At 39.5% G+C, this 19,105-nt stretch overlaps 1 protein-coding gene across 1 annotated transcript in view; it reads right to left on the bottom strand.

The window, feature by feature from the left end:
* The window catches only part of LOC139761485 (uncharacterized), a 419,732-nt gene that overhangs the window by 325,858 nt on the left and 74,769 nt on the right, over nucleotides 1–19,105 (bottom strand). The window contains 2 exon segments of the mRNA XM_071685744.1: nucleotides 1,911–2,082; nucleotides 15,530–15,696. Of these exon segments, the coding sequence (XP_071541845.1) occupies nucleotides 1,911–2,082; nucleotides 15,530–15,696 (339 nt within the window).

Raw genomic sequence — 19,105 nt, 5'->3', positions numbered from 1 at the left:
CCAATTCACTTTATTCCTTGCATGCATTTCACCCTCTTGCATGTTCAGGTCACAATCGCTCAAAATATTTTTCACTCCATCCCTCCACCTCCAATTTGGTCTCCCACTTCTCGTTCTCTCCACCTCTGACACATATATCCTCTTTGTTTGTCAATCTTTCCTTACTCATTCTCTCCATGTGACCAAACCATTTCAATACACCTTCTTCTGCTCTCTCAACCACACTCTTTTTATTACCATACATCTCTCTTACCCTTTCATTACTTAATCAAACCACCTCACACCACATATTGTCCTTAAATATCTCATTTCCAACACATCCACCCACCTTTGCACAACCCTATATATAGCACACACCTCGCAACCATATAACATTGTTGGAACCACTATTCCTTCAAACATACCCATTTTTGCTTTCCAAGATAATGTTCTTGCCTACCACACATTCTTCAATGCTCCCAGAACTTTCGCCCCTCCCCCACCCTGTGACTCACTTCCGCTTCCATGGTTCCATCTGCTGCCAAATCCGCTCCCAGATATCTAAAACACTTCACTTCCTCCAGTTTTTCTCCTGTCAAACTCAACTCCCAGCTGATTTGTCCCTCAACCCTACTATACCTAATAACCTTGCTCTTATTCACATTTACTCTCAGCTTTCTTCTTTCACACGCTTTATCAAACTCAGTCACTAGCTTCTGCAGTTTCTCACCCAAATCAGCCACCAGTGCTGTATCATCAGCGAACAACAACTGACTCACTTCCCAAGCCCTCTCATCCACAACAGAATGCATACTTGTCTCTCTCTCCAAAACTCTTGCATTCACCTCCCTAACAACCCCATCCATAAACAAATTAACAACCATGGAGACATCACGCATCCCTGCCGCAAACTGACATTCACTGAGAACCAATCACTTTCTTCTCTTCCTACTCGTACACATGCCTTACATCCTCAATAAAAACTTTTCACTGCTTCTAGCAACTTGCCTCCCACACCATATGCTCTTAATACCTTCCACAGAGCATCTCTATCAACTCTATCATATGCCTTCTCCAGATCCATAAATGCTACCTACAAATCCATTTGTTTTTCTAAGTATTTCTCACATACATTTTTCAAAGCAAACACCTGATCCACACATCCTCTACCACTTCTGAAGCCACACTGCTCATCCCCAATCTGATGCTCTGTACATGCCTTCACCCTCTCAATCAATAACCTCCCATATGATTTCTCAGGAATACTCAACAAACTTATACCTCTGTAATTTGAACACTCACCATTATCCCATCTGCCTTTGTACAATGGCACTATGCATGCATTTCACCAATCCTCAGGCACTTCACCATGAGCCATACATACATTGAATATCCTCACTAAGTCAACAACAGTCACTCCCATTTTTAATAAATTCCACTGCAATACCATCCAAACCCACCGCCTTGCCAGCTTTCATCTTCCACAAAACCTTTTACTACCTCTCCTCTGTTTACCAAATCATTCTCCCTGACCCTCTCACTTTGCACACCACCTCGACCAAAACACCCTTTATCTATTATATCTATTATACTTTGAAGGTGTTTGATGAAGTACAATAAATAAATAAATATATATATACAGCATATGAGACACAAGCTGTACCTTCATCAGGCGAAAACTTTTAAAATTACACATAGGATCTGGAAAACACATTGACTTCCATCGTAGACAATTTACAGTGTTACTCGTACCTACTAAATAATGCTATCAAATTTGTAGATCATATCCTAGAGTGATCAATTTTTCCTGTATACTTTTATGACACAATTAGGAAGTTGAAAACTAACAGATATAACACACAAATGTTATGATGATAGACCTAGGAAATTTTTGAAAATGAAAAGAAAATTCAGTACTACATATAACTCACCATAATGTGTGAAACAGACTTGGGGTCAATTTTGACATGAAAGTGTAGGCCTGTAAGCCAATTCATGACACGATATGAGAATGCAGCACTGCTATCCTTCTTTGCGAGTCGTGATACCAGATGTATGCAATGGCTGTGCTCACACAGCATAAGGGCATCAAGCAGGAACTCTCTGCAGGAATACCTTTCAGATATTAAGTATGATTATGCTATTTAGTGGAAATTTCATAGGAGATGAGAGGGACATTTCAGGTTGTAAATCAAATGTCATAGAATACTGCCAACTTCAGTGAAAAGATTTCTACATATTACTACTCATTTTCAAAAGACCTAAATATAAAAGAGTCAGTGGCTGACATGGGGAGAGTGGGCAAGTATATCTAAGAATTACTATAAAAAATGCAGCAAGGACTAAATGAAAATAGTAAAGTTTTTCTAACTAAGAGGTAAAATTGTCTAGTAAGGTTTTTCAAACTAAGAGGTAAAATTGTCAGTTGATGTGTTTTAAATTCTCCTCATGGTGTATGCCATTTCTGTGCCAATAAGCTTCATTACTGTTGTCATTAATTTAGTGAAACAATATAGCACCGCTTGGATCAAAAAAATTGAGATCTTAAAAGATGTGAAAACTAGCCACACCAACTGGGCCAGGCTGATATCAAACACAAAGCCAAGTAGCCTAAAGTAACAAGAGATGGATTCATATAGGGGAAAGTATTAAAAACAATCAGTTGTGATTAGATCAACAAGGATAAAACAAATGGAAGAAATGGAGGATAAATCACCAGACAACAAAAGTTAGAGACATTATCTGACATTATCAAAAAACAGAATCAATTTAACAACATAACTACAGAGGAAAGAAAGAAATTAAGGATTCAATTAAAGGATCATGAAAGATGTTATGAAATCACAGAGGAACTCAGGAAATGACAAGTTAGAACACATGATCAAGAGCACAGACTCAAACAAAGTGAAGGGGTTAATAGGTTATATATGGAAGAAGACAGAATGATTAAAGGAGAGGAAGGCCAGAAGGGACTATGCTAGATGTCCTAGAGGTTACTGAACAAGAGGAAATGCCCATAGCACAGGGTACAAAAATTACTGAAAATAGTAGGCAGGAAGTGGGAGAAGGGGCAGTTTCTGGAAATGATCAAGAGGTTCAGAAGATGATGATTGATGCAGAGAATTGATGCAGAGACAAGAATCAGGAGACTTTAAGAAAGAGGTGTCCAGGAGACTGGGTGAGGCTGTATATAGAATAATAAGCACTGTTTCAGAAAGAACCACCAGGAAAATTAACAGTCAAGTACATGCAAAGTTTAGAAAAGTGCAGAGCATACAAATTTAGTGCTTGTTAGCAAAAAGTGAGATGATGAAAAAACTAGACACAATGGTTGATGAATCAACATCAACAGACTTTTGAAAAGTGCAAAGCACCAAAATGAAAGAGCTTATTAAACCAGGAAATTGACAGACATAAAACTATAATTATCTTTGGATTAAATAAAGACCATACATCAGATAACCTCGGTTATTTTTAACATAATTACTCTACCACCTCCTGTCTGCTTAAACAGTTCCAAGTTTAATCATGATGGAGTTCAACAAATCAATTAATCCTACTCCCAAACATCATGAGGTGCTAAGAATCTCCTGGTTTCCAACTGACTCTACTGCCAATGAGAGGGAGAGCTCTGACAGTAGTCGTCATGGCCCCTCCCACGAACCTTCCCTCTCTGTTAGACCTTCCTCTTTTTCTAACTGCTATACCAACATTCATGGTCTCTCCAGTAACCTCTCTTCTGTTGAACAACATCTGTCTAGTACCTCTCCTAGTATCCTACTTCTCTCTGAAAGCCAGCTGTCTAATGATGTTCTCACTAGCCCCTTTTTCATATCCAACTATAATCTCTACTCACGATTCCAGTTCAAAGGTGGTGTTTGTGGTTATTCCAACATCAACACACCTGTTGCATGTCTCTAGGACTTTGAGTCCCCAAACTATGATGTTGTTTGGCTCAAGGTCTGTCTCCCAACCACCACACTTTTCCTCTGTTTCGCCTACTGCTCTCCTAATTCTACAAATTTTGTATTTTTCTTCAACTATCTAAACACTGCCATGAGACTGTAGCATCCTCTCACCTGTAAGCTGAGATCTTTACTTAGGGAGTTTCAATGTTCACCATAAGGAAAGGTTGAATTCCTTCCATATGGATGGTGGAGGGATTAAAGCCCTCACATTTTCCATGATCCAGAGCAAATCATCACCCATCCAACCAATATTCCTGACTGCTGTAACCACTCTCCTGATATTCTGGATCTGTTCTTCATCTCAAATCCATCCTGCTTTAATACAAAATCTCACCTTAAAGTGGTTCATCTCATCACACTTCCATTATCAATGTATCTATTTTAACAGCACCTACCCCTCCAGCAGCCCATCTATGTGTATTGGCATCTCAACAAAGCTAATTGGAATAACTTACAAAAATTCTTTTCTGACTTTCCTTGGGTAAACCAGTGTCTCTTATGTAATGCTTCTGTATCTGCTAAACACACAGCAGAGATTATTCTTGTGGGAATGGAAGTATTCATCCACTCTTCCTCCAAGATAACCTCTTCCTTCAATTCATGGTTCAACCACTCCTGTTGTGAGACCATTCAGGCATTAACTCAGGCATATCAGACTTAAAAAACTTTCCTCTCTCTGACTCCCATTCAGCCTTTTTTCACTATCTGTAATCACTGCAAAGACATTATCCATGAGGCAAAGTGTTCCTTTATTCAAAGGAAGTGCGATAACCTCTCCTTGTCAGCCACTGATAAATCTCTCTCATCTTTAGCTGTCATCAATAACATCTGACATCATACCTTTCCTTCACTTTTCCAATCTGACAGCAATATAGTTGTCTCTCCTGTAGACAAGGCAATTCTGTTTCCCATTTCTCCTCTAAATCCACTTTAAATGACTAACAATCCTTCAACCCCTGACAATCTCTTGATAATCCTATGCCCCTACTTGTAACCTCTTTTCAAACTGTCTGAAGTGCTTCTCTCTCTGGACACAAATAAGGATTATGGTTCTGATGGCATCCATTCCCATGTACTGAAAGAGTGTGCCTCTGAACTTGCATCTGTGCTTGCTTATTTGTTCTGTTTCTGTTTTTAAACCAAGACTTTTCTTTCTTCCTGGAAGCTAGCATCGATACACCCTATCCCTAAGGAGGTTGACTATTCTAACCCCTCTAACTACTGTCCTTTTACTTTGACATCTACTATTTCCAAAGTGTTTGAATCCCTCCTCAACATCTATTTCCTTAAACATCTTGAAGCTCAGTCTTCTCTCTGATCACCAATATACCTTCCACTGTGCAAGATCCATTGGTGATATTCCTTCTTATCTTACTAATGTCCGTTCAACATCTCTGAGAGATGTGAGGGAGTCTTATGTAGTTGCCCCTGACATGACCAAAACTTTTAACAGAGTGTGGCATTAGCGGTCTCATCTCTAAGCTCCCTTCTTTTGGCTTTCCTCCCTCACTTTGCAACCTCATATCTTGCTTCCTCTCTAACCGATCTATCTCTGTGGTTATTGATGAATCAGCCTCCAACCTTTCCGCATCAGCAGCAGTATCTCTTAAGGATCTATACTATCCCCTACACTTTTTTCCTTATTATTAATGATTTTCTCTCTTCCATGAATAACTAAGTGCACTTATACTCTGATAACTCAACACTGCATTCATCCACATCCTTCAATTCTGCTCCTTCTTCTCACTTGATCTGCATCTCGTCTCAACACAACTTTCTCAATAAACTTGGATGGGATATCTCAAAGGGGCAAACAAAATCTAATTAAGTTCAATGCCTCAAAGACCCAGTTTCTACCCATTTCTCTATTGAAAACTCCTCACAACTCTCATCTCTCCTCTGACAGTTCTGTAATTCCAGCACTTGACTCAATGAACATACTCAATCTTACTGTTACGTCCACTCTTTATTGGAAACCCCATGTTACAGATATAGCTAAGTCTGCCTCTAAGAAACTGGGGGTCCTGTTTAGATTTCAAAATTTCTTTTCTTTCATTTTGTACAGAACAATGATTCATCCTCATATGGAGTACTGCTCTCACATCTGGGGTGGTTGTAGCTGTGCATCCTTGCTTGACAGATGAGTCAAAAGTGGTCTGATTCATAAACTCTCCCAGGCTAAGTTAAAAACTTGACCAACTGCAATACTGTTTAACTTTCTCCCTCCCACAGTTATGACTTTGGTTTTTGCTACCATGAGCTGGCTGCTTGTTTGCCTCCACCACTAGCTAGACCACATGATACTTGGCAAGTTGCCATGTCAAATGATTACTGTGTGGCCATCAGCAACTCATGGGTGAGCCATTTTTATAACTATTTCTTTCCATACACCTCAAAACTTTGAAACTCTCTATCTTCTTGAGTCTTTCCTAATAATCATGGCCAGACACATTTTAAAAGACAGGTTTTTCACTTCCTACAAAATCTGAAAATACTTTTTCTTGTCTCTTCTTTTTCCCTTTCATAACCCTCTCTATCTCAAAATTAAGGCCCACCCTTGATGTGGACTTTTATCCATGAGTGGAACCTTCAACATGAAAAAATAAAATAAATAATCAAAACATATGGGGACAGCCAATTCTGCTAATATTTCCTTTGGAATCAACTAGCCAGGAGGTACTGAAGCAGACAAAGAAACTTATAAAACATGAGATATTCAGTGAGGTATTCATTAAACATGAAAGATCAAATTGCCCTGCACTCTAAGCACATAAGTGCATTTACAAAATCACACACATTATGACCTATGGTCCTGATTGGTGGGTTTAACCAGCATCCAGAATGCTACAGGAGCCTCATAAGGAGGGAAAGGACGTCTGGAGCAGGAAGTACAGTAAACCCTCAATTCAATGGACTAATAGGGGGGATGGGGTGACCATTAATGCCAAAAGTCTGTTAAATCAAATGTAACCGATGAGCCATTTTCAATACAATATACAGTAATTGGAACAAATGGGAACTTCAGTGAAGGGGGTTAATGGGGAGGTGATAACAAGTAGTGGTGATGTGAGAAGGAGATGGTGTGAGTATTTTGAAGGTTTGTTGAATGTGTTTGATGACAGAGTGGCAGATATAGGGTGTTTTGGTCAAGGTGGTGTGCAAAGTGAGAGGGTTAGGTAAACAGAGAAGAGGTAGTAAAAGCTTTGCAGAAGATGAAAGCCAGCAAGGCAGTGGGTTTGGATGGTATTTCAGTGGAATTTATTAAAAAAGGGGGTGACTGTATTTTTGACTGGTTAGTAAGGTTATTTAATGTATGTATGTATGATTCATGGTGAGGTGCCTGAGGATTGGCGGAATGCTTGCATAGTGCCATTGTACAAAGGCAAAGGGGATAAGAGTGAGTGCTCAAATTACAGAGGTATAAGTTTGTGGGAGGAAAGTTGTTAGAAGCAGTGAAAAGTTTTTATCGAGGATGTAAGGCATGTGTACGTGTAGGAAGAGAGGAAAGTGATTGGTTCTCAGTGAATGTAGGTTTGCGGCAGGGGTGTGTGATGTCTCCATGGTTGTTTAATTTGTTTATGGATGGGGTTGTAAGGGAGGTAAATGCAAGAGTTTTGGAAAGAGGGACAAGTATGAAGTCTGTTGGGGATGAGAGAGCTTCGGAAGTGAGTCAGTTGTTGTTCGCTGATGATACAGCGCTGGTGGCTGATTCATGTGAGAAACTGCAGAAGCTGGTGACTGAGTTTGGTAAAGTGTGTGGAAGAAGAAAGTTAAGAGTAAATGTGAATAAGAGCAAGGTTATTAGGTACAGTAGGGTTGAGGGTCAAGTCAATTGGGAGGTGAGTTTGAACGGAGAGAAACTGGAGGAAGTGAAGTGTTTTAGATACCTGGGAGTGGATCTGGCAGCAGATGGAACCATGGAAGCGGAAGTGGATCATAGGGTGGGGGAGGGGGCGAAAATTCTGGGGGCCTTGAAGAATGTGTGGAAGTCGAGAACATTATCTCGGAGAGCAAAAATGGGTATGTTTGAAGGAATAGTGGTTCCAACAATGTTGTATGGTTGCGAGGCGTGGGCTATGGATAGAGTTGTGTGCAGGAGGATGGATGTGCTGGAAATGAGATGTTTGAGGACAATGTGTGGTGTGAGGTGGTTTGATCGAGTGAGTAACGTAAGGGTAAGAGAGATGTGTGGAAATAAAAAGAGCGTGGTTGAGAGAGCAGAAGAGGGTGTTTTGAAGTGGTTTGGGCACATGGAGAGGATGAGTGAGGAAAGATTGACCAAGAGGATATATGTGTCGGAGGTGGAGGGAGCAAGGAGAAGAGGGAGACCAAATTGGAGGTGGAAAGATGGAGTGAAAAAGATTTTGTGTGATCGGGGCCTGAACATGCAGGAGGGTGAAAGGAGGGCAAGGAATAGAGTGAATTGGAGTGATGTGGTATACCGGGGTTGACGTGCTGTCAGTGGACTGAATCAAAGCATGTGAAGCGTCTGGGGTAAACCATGGAAAGCTGTGTAGGTATGTATATTTGCGTGTGTGGACGTATGTATATACATGTGTATGGGGGGGGGTTGGGCCAATTCTTTCGTCTGTTTCCTTGCGCTACCTCGCAAACGCGGGAGACAGCAACAAAGTATAAAAAAAAAAAAAAAAAAAAAAAAAGTTTGTTGAGTATTCCTGGGAAATTATATGGGAGGGTATTGATTCAGAGGGTGAAGGCATGTACAAAGCATCAGATTGGGGAAGAGCAGTATGGTTTCAGAAGTGGTAGAGGATGTTTGGATCAGGCGTCTGCTTTGAAGAATGTATGTGAGAAATACTTAGAAAAGCAAATGGATTTGTATGTAGTATTTATGGATCTGGGGAAGGCATATGATAGAGTTGACAGAGATGCTCTGTGGAAGGTATTAAGAATATATGGTATGGGAGGCAAGTTGTTAGAAGCAGTGAAAAGTTTTCATCGAGGATGTAAGGCATGTGTACGTGTAGGAAGAGAGGAAAGTGATTGGTTTCCAGTGAATGTAGGTTTGCGGCAGGGGTGTGTGATGTCTCCATGGTTGTTTAGTTTGTTTATGGATGGGGTTGTTAGGGAGGTGAATGCAAGAGTTTTGGAAAGAGGGGCAAGTATGAAGTCTGCTGTGGATGAGAGAGCTTGGGAAGTGAGTCAGTTGTTGTTCACTGATGATACAGCGCTGGTGCCTGATTCATGTGAGAAACTGCAGAAGCTGGTGATTGAGTTTGGTAAAGTGTGTGAAAGAAGAAAGTTGAGAGTAAATGTGAATAAGAGCAAGGTTATTAGGTACAGTAGGGTTGAGGGTCAAGTCAATTGGGAGGTAAGTTTGAATGGAGAAAAATTGGAGGAAGTAAAGTGTTTTAGATATCTGGGAGTGGATTTGGCATTGGATGGAACCATGGAAGCGGAAGTGAATCATAGGGTAGGGGAGGGGGCGAGAATTCTGGGAGCCTTGAAGAATGTGTGGAAGTCGAGAACATTATCTCGGAAAGCAAAAAGGGTATGTTTGAAGGAATAGTGGTTCCAACAATGTTGTATGGTTGCGAGGCGTGGGCTATGGATAGAGTTGTGCGCAGGAGGATGGATGTGCTGGAAATGAGATGTTTGAGGACAATGTGTGGTGTGAGGTGGTTTGATCGAGTGAGTAACGTAAGGGTAAGAGAGATGTGTGGAAATAAAAAGAGCGTGGTTGAGAGAGCAGAAGAGGGTGTTTTGAAGTGGTTTGGGCACATGGAGAGGATGAGTGAGGAAAGATTGACCAAGAGGATATATGTGTCGGAGGTGGAGGGAGCAAGGAGAAGAGGGAGACCAAATTGGAGGTGGAAAGATGGAGTGAAAAAGATTTTGTGTGATCGGGGCCTGAACATGCAGGAGGGTGAAAGGAGGGCAAGGAATAGAGTGAATTGGAGTGATGTGGTATACCGGGGTTGACGTGCTGTCAGTGGATTGAATCAAGGCATGTGAAGCGTCTGGGGTAAACCATGGAAAGCTGTGTAGGTATGTATATTTGCGTGTGTGGACGTATGTATATACATGTGTATGGGGGGGGGGTTGGGCCAATTCTTTCGTCTGTTTCCTTGCGCTACCTCGCAAACGCGGGAGACAGCAACAAAGTATTAAAAAAAAAAAAAAAAAAAAAAAAAGTTTGTTGAGTATTCCTGGGAAATTATATGGGAGGGTATTGATTCAGAGGGTGAAGGCATGTACAAAGCATCAGATTGGGGAAGAGCAGTATGGTTTCAGAAGTGGTAGAGGATGTTTGGATCAGGCGTTTGCTTTGAAGAATGTATGTGAGAAATACTTAGAAAAGCAAATGGATTTGTATGTAGTATTTATGGATCTGGGGAAGGCATATGATAGAGTTGACAGAGATGCTCTGTGGAAGGTATTAAGAATATATGGTATGGGAGGCAAGTTGTTAGAAGCAGTGAAAAGTTTTCATCGAGGATGTAAGGCATGTGTACGTGTAGGAAGAGAGGAAAGTGATTGGTTTCCAGTGAATGTAGGTTTGCGGCAGGGGTGTGTGATGTCTCCATGGTTGTTTAGTTTGTTTATGGATGGGGTTGTTAGGGAGGTGAATGCAAGAGTTTTGGAAAGAGGGGCAAGTATGCAGTCTGCTGTGGATGAGAGAGCTTGGGAAGTGAGTCAGTTGTTGTTCACTGATGATACAGCGCTGGTGCCTGATTCATGTGAGAAACTGCAGAAGCTGGTGATTGAGTTTGGTAAAGTGTGTGAAAGAAGAAAGTTGAGAGTAAATGTGAATAAGAGCAAGGTTATTAGGTACAGTAGGGTTGAGGGTCAAGTCAATTGGGAGGTAAGTTTGAATGGAGAAAAATTGGAGGAAGTAAAGTGTTTTAGATATCTGGGAGTGGATTTGGCATTGGATGGAACCATGGAAGCGGAAGTGAATCATAGGGTAGGGGAGGGGGCGAGAATTCTGGGAGCCTTGAAGAATGTGTGGAAGTCGAGAACATTATCTTGGAAAGCAAAAAGGGTATGTTTGAAGGAATAGTGGTTCCAACAATGTTGTATGGTTGCGAGGCGTGGGCTATGGATAGAGTTGTGCGCAGGAGGTGGATGTCCTAGAAATGAGATGTTTGAGGACAATATGTGGTGTGAGGTGGTTTGATCGAGTAAGTAATAATAGGGTAAGTGAGATGTGTGGTAATAAAAAGAGTGTGGTTGAGAGAGCAGAAGAGGGTATCTTAAAATGGTTTGGTCACATGGAGAGAATGAGAGAGGAAAGACTGACCAAGAGGATATATGTGTCTAAGGTGGAGGGAACGAGGAGAAGTGGGAGACCAAATTGGAAATGGAAAGATGGAGTGAAAAAAATTTTGAGTGATCGGGGCCTGAACATGCAAGAGGGTGAAAGGCGTGCAAGGAATAGAGTGAATTGGAACGATGTGGTATACCAGGGTCGACGTGCTGTCAATGGATTGAACCAGGGCATGTGAAGCATCTCGGGTAAACCATGAAAAGTTCTGTGGGGCCTGGATGTGGAAAAGGAGCTGTGGTTTCGGTGCATTATTACATGACAGCTAGAGACTGAGTGTGAACGAATGGGGCCTTTTTTGTCTTTTCCTAGCGCTACCTCGCACACATGAGGGGGGGAGGAGACAGCGACAAAGCAAAATAAATAAATAAATAATCATAATACAATATACAGTCCACTCACTTTCTTTTAACTTCCCTATTACTTGATGCCAGTTTGAATTATAAGAATCACAAAAGTATCTAATAAATAAAATCACAATTCTCTGTATACAATCTGACCACACAATAGCTTGATGCACACTGAGACCAAAACAAAGCAAGCACACCCCATGCTACCAAAAACAGGTGCGATATGAAATGCACATGGTGTGGCACTTGAGATTTTTTATTTTGTATGAAGGAGGGTGGATGTGTTGAAAATAAAATATTTGAGGACAATATGTGGTGTGAGGTTTGATCAAGTAAGCAATGAAAGGGTAAGAGAGATGTGTGGAAGTAAAACGAGTGCAGTTGAGACAGCAGAAGAGGTCGTGTTGAAATGGTTTGGACATATGGAGAGAATGAGTGAGGATAGATTGACAAAGAGGAAACATGTGTCAGAGGTGAAGGGAAAAAGGAGAAGCAGGAGACCAAACTAGAGGTGGAAGGATGGAATGAAAAAGATTTTGAGCAATCAGGGCCTAAACACACAGGAAGGTGAAAGGCATGCAAGGAATAGAGTGAACTGGAACAATGTGGTATACTGGAGTAAACATGCTGTCAATGGAGAGGTCTGTGAGGCCAGGATGTGGATAGGGAGCTATGGTTTCGGTGCATTACACATGACAGATAAAGACTGAGTGTGAACAAATGTGGATTTTTTTGTCTGTTTTTCTGGCACTACCTTGTTGAAGCTGGGGGTAGCAATGCTGTTTCCTATGGGGCTGGGTAGCAACAGGAGTGGATAAAGGCAAGAAAATATGAATATGTACATGTGTATATATGCATACGTCTGTTTGTGTGTATGTATGTATATGTATGTATATGCTGATATGTATATGTGAGTATATGTAGGTATATAGGTGTTTATGCATAAATATGTGTATATGAGTGGATGGGCCATTCTTCATCTGTTTCCTGGTACTACCTTGCTGACACAGGAAACAGCAGTTATGTGTAACAATATAACAGCTCTGGTGGCTGATTTGAGTGATAAACTGCAAAAGTTGGTGACTGAGTTTGGAAAAGTGTGTGAAAGGAGAAAGCTGACAGTATATATGAATAAGAGCATGGTTATTAGGTTAAGTAGGGTGGAGGGACAATTTAATTGTGATGTAAATTTGAATGGAGAAAAATAGGAGGAAGTGAAGTGTAATAGATATCTGGGAATGGACTTAGCAGCAGATGGAACCATGGAAGTGGGAGTGAGTCACAGGGTGGGGGAGGAGGCAAAGGTCAAGCAAGCGATGAAGAATGTGTGGAAGGAGAGAACATCATCTCGGAGAGCAAAATTGGGCATGTTAAAAGGAATAGTAGTTCCAACAATGTTGAATGGTTGTGAGGCATGGGTTATAGATAGGGTTATATGGAGGAGGGTGGATGTGTTGCAAATGAAACATTTGAGGACAATATGTGGTGTGATTTGATCAAGTAAGTAATAAAAGGGTAAGAGAGATATGTGAAAATAAAAAGAGTGTGGTTGAAAGAGCAGAAGAGGGTGTGTTGAAACTGTTTGGACATATGGAGAGAATGAGTGAGGAAAGATTGACAAATAGGATATATTCATTTATCTGTTTCATAGTCTGCTTTCATTGAACTAATAAAACTGTATATAAAAGACTGTGTATTTCAATTCAGTGGAGATTATTATGCTCAAAAATTTGGTATAGCAATGGGTAACCCTCTTTCACCTGTACTAAGTAATCTTCATATGAAATTTTTTGAAACAAAATTACTAAAGGATATCTTACCGTCTAATCCAATTTCGTTTAGGTATGTAGATGATGTTCTTTGTGTTTGGCCAAAAAATGAAAATTTACAAACGTTCTCCATTTACTTAACAATTAGTACCTTCCATCAAATTTACTGTAGAAAATGAAAATAATGATTTTTTGTTTTTTTCATACTTTTCGCCATTTCCCACTTTAGTGAGGTAGAATTAAGAACTGAGGACTGAACCTTTGAGGGAATATCCTCACTTGGCCCCCTTCTCTGCTCCTCTTTTGGAAAATTAAAAAACGAGAGGAGAGGATTTCCAGCCCCCCACTCCCTCCCCTTTTAGTCGACTTCTATGACACGCAGGGAATACTTGGGAAGTATTCTTTCTCCCAATCCCATTTTTAGATTGCATGATCCATAGGCAAGTTTAGCACATACAGAAAACCAACCAATGTATGCTCATATATCCTTTATTACTCATCTCAACATGAAAGAGTTAAATTATCATCATTTCAATCTATGTTCCTTAGGGTATTACGTACTTGCAGTCCAGAGTATATTGATGATGAGTTTGAGAAGATACATTATATTGGATCTAAGTTAAAGTACCCTACATCTTTCATTGATAAAATCCTTTAAGTTAGCAAAGATATCATTTAATAGACTTGAACCCAAACCTCCCATTGACACCAAGAATCTTTTAGTTCTCCCTTTTGATAATAATTTTACTTTAATTCCCATGTTGCTTAAATCCTTAAATTCTAATGTTGCCTTCAGCAACAATAATACTATAAAGAATATCTTACTCAGGAACTCACCAGAAAATTGTTATAAGTTTTATGTTGGGCAGACTGGTAAGGATCTTTCTGTTAGACTTAAGCAACATAAATACAGTATAAGAATGGGACAAGAATCAAATGCCTTGTTTAATCACGTTAAAAACTATGATCGTTGTACTGACTGCAGTAATGCCATCTCAGTTATTAACTCTAACTCCAGTGCCACGAGAAATATCATTGAATCTTCTATTATCAAATACCCAAAGAAATCCAACAATGTTGTATGATTGCGAGGCGTGGGCTATGGATAGAGTTGTGCGCAGGATGGTGGATGTGCTGGAAATGAGATGTTTGAGGACAATGTGTGGTGTGAGGTGGTTTGATCGAGTAAGTAACGTAAGGGTAAGAGAGATGTGTGGAAATAAAAAGAGCGTGGTTGAGAGAGCAGAAGAGGGTGTTTTGACTTGGTTTGGGCACATGGAGAGAATGAGTGAGGAAAGATTGACCAAGAGGATATATGTGTTGGAGGTGGAGGGAACGAGGAGAGGTGGGAGACCAAATTGGAGGTGGAAAGATGGAGTGAAAAAGATTTTGTGTGATCGGGGCCTGAACATGCAGGAGGGTGAAAGGGGGGCAAGGAATAGAGTGAATTGGATCGATGTGGTATACCGGGGTTGACGTGCTGTCAGTAGATTGAATCAGGGCATGTGAAGCGTCTGGGGTAAACCATGGAAAGCTGTGTAGGTATGTATATTTGCGTGTGTGGACGTGTATGTATATACATGTGTATGGGGGTGGGTTGGGCCATTTCTTTCGTCTGTTTCCTTGCGCTACCTCGCAAACGCGGGAGACAGCGACAAAGCAAAAAGAAAAAAAAAAACAAAAAAACAAAAGAATTATAATCTTAATGTTAGTGATAGTCTATACAAATTTTATCGTTGATAAAATTTGTAAGCAGTTCACCTTCTTGTCCACATAATAAGTGTATGATACACTTGTATATCTTGGACAATCGCCTGTTTACCAAATAGCGTCCTAGCTATGTCTCTTCGTTGTATATCAACTGACTGTTATATTTCTCTCTTGTGTCTCCCCTGATGATGTGATTATTACACAAAAGTGCACTTGGGAACTTATCATGTTTCACTTTCCCCGTGGAGTCATAGGAATATACTTGATCACGTGCAAAATTGTGATCTTTTCCAATGTGTATATATGTATATGTCTGTGTATGTATATGTATGTATACACTGAAATGTATATGTATGTATATGTGCATGTATGGGCACATATGTATGTATGAAAATTAAAAAAGGCATAAAGAAAAATCAGCCACTTTCATACCTAATTCAATGACTGTCTAAACTTACTACTCACCTGTATCCTTTTTGAGAGTTATATGTGTCCCAGATGTCATCTAATTCTGTTCCCTTTCGTAAGTGGCCTAAGAGGCTGACAAGTTTAGAGAATGCATGGGGTCGTTGCTCTTCCAATGCTGAATTTTCTGCTACTGAGTCATAAAGATTCTCCAGCGTTGCATCAATCTGATTAAGTAAAAATGAAATGTAGATTGTTTACATATATGCATAGTATTTCAATAGCCCATTGACAGGAAGAACCTAATATTAAACAAGTTCCATCTATCATGATCCAATAAAACATCCTGCACCATATAACTCGGTAGCTAATGCAGCATCACTACCTTAATCCTTTTATTGCATATTTTGTCGTGAGTTACTTGTCACATACGTACAAAAAAATTTAACTATTTTTCCTTACAGAATGTGTCTGGCATATATTTGTAAGAAAAATACCAAAAATCAGTACACTATCCTCTTTATTGGTGTTGCAGGGCTGTGAGTGTGGAGTGTAGGTACACTGATAGAAACACACTTCCACTTGAATTGTGAATGTATATGATGATTATTTCTTTTTCTAGGGGTAAGTTCATTCTACATAAATCTAAACACTTCCCAAACTTATGGTTTTTCACCAGGCATGATTTAACATATCACATACATATTTTTCATATAATTTACATATCTTTTATATCCTATATGCACTTTCTACAGATCCACATACACTACCATTTACAAAGAACACTATTCAAATGAATTAATGAAATAAAATAATCCAATTCTTATAAAAAAAATATCAACACTGATAGAAGACAAACTGTCTCTTTTACTGTAAAATTAGCAACAATAGAGGGTGTTAACCTTTCCCTAACAAAACTGTAGTTACACATTCTTTGATGATTTATGGGCACTGTGATGATTGAATTTTTTTTCCAAGCGTATTGTTAGGTTGCTAATGATATCTATGGATATCATATGGAATCATGCATAAGCAGGAAATTCAAAATAAAACATGGAATAAACACCAAAACCACAATTGTGACTTAAAGCACTTTGCTATGTATTACCACAGTCATGGCTCTGAGTAATGAATAGGGTAAAAGAATTCACTGTGCATCTAATTTCTCTAAATATTGTCACTCTGTTCTTCTCTAAATATTTGTCACTCTGTCCTACTGCTTCACTTTATTCTCTCACCACACTCACATCAGACATATAGAGCACATCATTTTTATCAATCTTCCCATGGCTTGTTTCCACACATCTAAACATCTCATCACATTTTCTATTTTTTACAAAAGGTACCCTTTCATTAATCAATGCCATTCAACTACTTCATTATTTTCTATTAAGTTTACTGCAAATACTCCCATACATAATCCAAGCTCAACTGGCTACACTGGCTTCGCAAAGCTTCCACTCCCGACTCATTACCATAAATCATTCATCAACCTATCCAGCACCATATTGTGAGGCAAACTTTAGTGTCAATAAAGGATTCATTAATATCTTCATTCTAATAGAAATTTTGCTAGTTTTCACTTAATACTAAACCCACAATGTAAAACCCTAAACCTTACTCAAATTATTTACATCCATCCAAATCCCACACTTCAATAGATAATATAATTAGTCTAACTTCCAAAAATTTCACCTGCCTACATACCTACAAAATTCTTTGATTTATGGTGCATTTCTTCATTTACAGGACATCATAATGTCAATCATTACTGATCAACCAACATAATCCATGCACATTTTACCCAGAACTTTTACTCTATTCCTTGCACACCTTTCCAGTCAAAGACTGTATTTTCTTCAAGTTATGAAGTAGGTCAAGTTCCAGGTCAAACCATTTACAAGTGGCATAACTGAAGCAAAATCTAAACTAAAGATAAAGGTCTTAGGTCTTGTGTTATTCAATAAATTAGATGCTGAGAAACAACTGTATAAGAAGGAATGAGTATTTGAATCTGGGTTTTCAGCTTGTAACCAAGGTTAAACTTAGAATGTGACATCCAATGGTGAATGACAGAATGACACACACAACAGATGGATAACAAATGAAAGAAGAAAGGACAAAAAACAAGGATGATGGATGGACTCTGAGAACAGACTTTATCCCAAAATGTCAACCAAGCCAGATAGGTGAAACAAAAAAGGAGGACATGAGATTTTTTTTTCTACCATTTGATTCTTCTATGAAGCCTCATGACTAAAACCACCAATCATTAAAAATGTGTTTCCTAAGCCCTCCAATTCAATATGTGAGTGGCAAATGCTGCTATATTCAATTTACAATGATAGTTTTTATAAGATTTGACTATTCATTCCACATTAGATAAGGTAATGTAAATGTCAAGACAAAATGAGTAGATATCCAGCATTAACAGCAAAGATTGTGGTACATTCTAAATACATTAACTAAGACATAGAAGATACGAGTACAAAAGACTGCTGGTAATGAGACTTCTCAAAATATTGCACACACTAAAAACGGTGATATACTTAAGCAGTGCATTACACATGACAGCTAGAGAATGGACTTAAGCAGACGTGGCCTTGCTTCATCTGTTCCTGGCACTACCTCTCTAATGTGGAAAACAGCAATCAAATGTGAAAAAAATGAACAATAAAATCAGTTTCAAGACTCAGTTGAACATCGTACTTTATTCTTTGGACTCATATCTCTTTGTGTAAATAAATTATACATTTCCTTTTTTCCATAGCCAGAGGTTGAACCATTATGTGACATTCATTTTTTTCATTCATTTCAAGCTAGAAGTTTCAGTTTTCTAAATTGTTTCTTACATTTTTCATATGTATATATATGTATGTGTGTGTGTGTGTATATGTGCGTATGTATGTGTATGTGTGTGTATGTGTATATGTATATATATATGTATATTATCCCTGGGGATAGGGGTGAAAGAATACTTCCCACGTATTCCTCGCGTGTCGTAGAAAGCGACTAGAGGGGACGGGAGCGGGGGGCCAGAAATCCTCCCCTCCTTGTATTAACTTTCTAAAATGGGAAACAGAAGAAGGAGTCACGCGGGGAGTGCTCATCCTCCTCGAAGGCTCAGAGTGGGGTGCCTAAATGTGTGTGGATGTAACCAAGATGTGAAAAAAGGAGAGATAGGTAGTATGTTTGAGGAAAGGAACCTGGATGTTTTGGCTCTGAGTGAAACGAAGCTCAAGGGTAAAGGGGAAGAGTGGTTTGGGAATGTCTGGGGAGTAAAGTCAGGGGTTAGTGAGAGGACAAGAGCAAGGGAAGGAGTAGCAATACTCCTGAAACAGGAGTTGTGGGAGTATGTGATAGAATGTAAGAAAGTAAATTCTCGATTAATATGGGTAAAACTGAAAGTTGATGGAGAGAGGTGGGTGATTGTTGGTGCTTATGCACCTGGGCATGAGAAGAAAGATCAAGAGAGGCAAGTGTTTTGGGAGCAGCTGAATGAGTGTGTTAGTGGTTTTGATGCACGAGACCGGGTTATAGTGATGGGTGATTTGAATGCAAAGGTGAGTAATGTGGCAGTTGAGGGAATAATTGGTATACATGGGGTGTTCAGTGTTGTAAATGGAAATGGTGAAG

The sequence above is a fragment of the Panulirus ornatus genome, chromosome 40 (genome assembly GCF_036320965.1).
Source record: "Panulirus ornatus isolate Po-2019 chromosome 40, ASM3632096v1, whole genome shotgun sequence".
Taxonomy (NCBI): domain Eukaryota; kingdom Metazoa; phylum Arthropoda; class Malacostraca; order Decapoda; family Palinuridae; genus Panulirus; species Panulirus ornatus.
The sequence above is the reverse complement of the archived record's forward strand: the minus strand, read 5'-3'. Positions and strand labels throughout refer to the sequence as shown.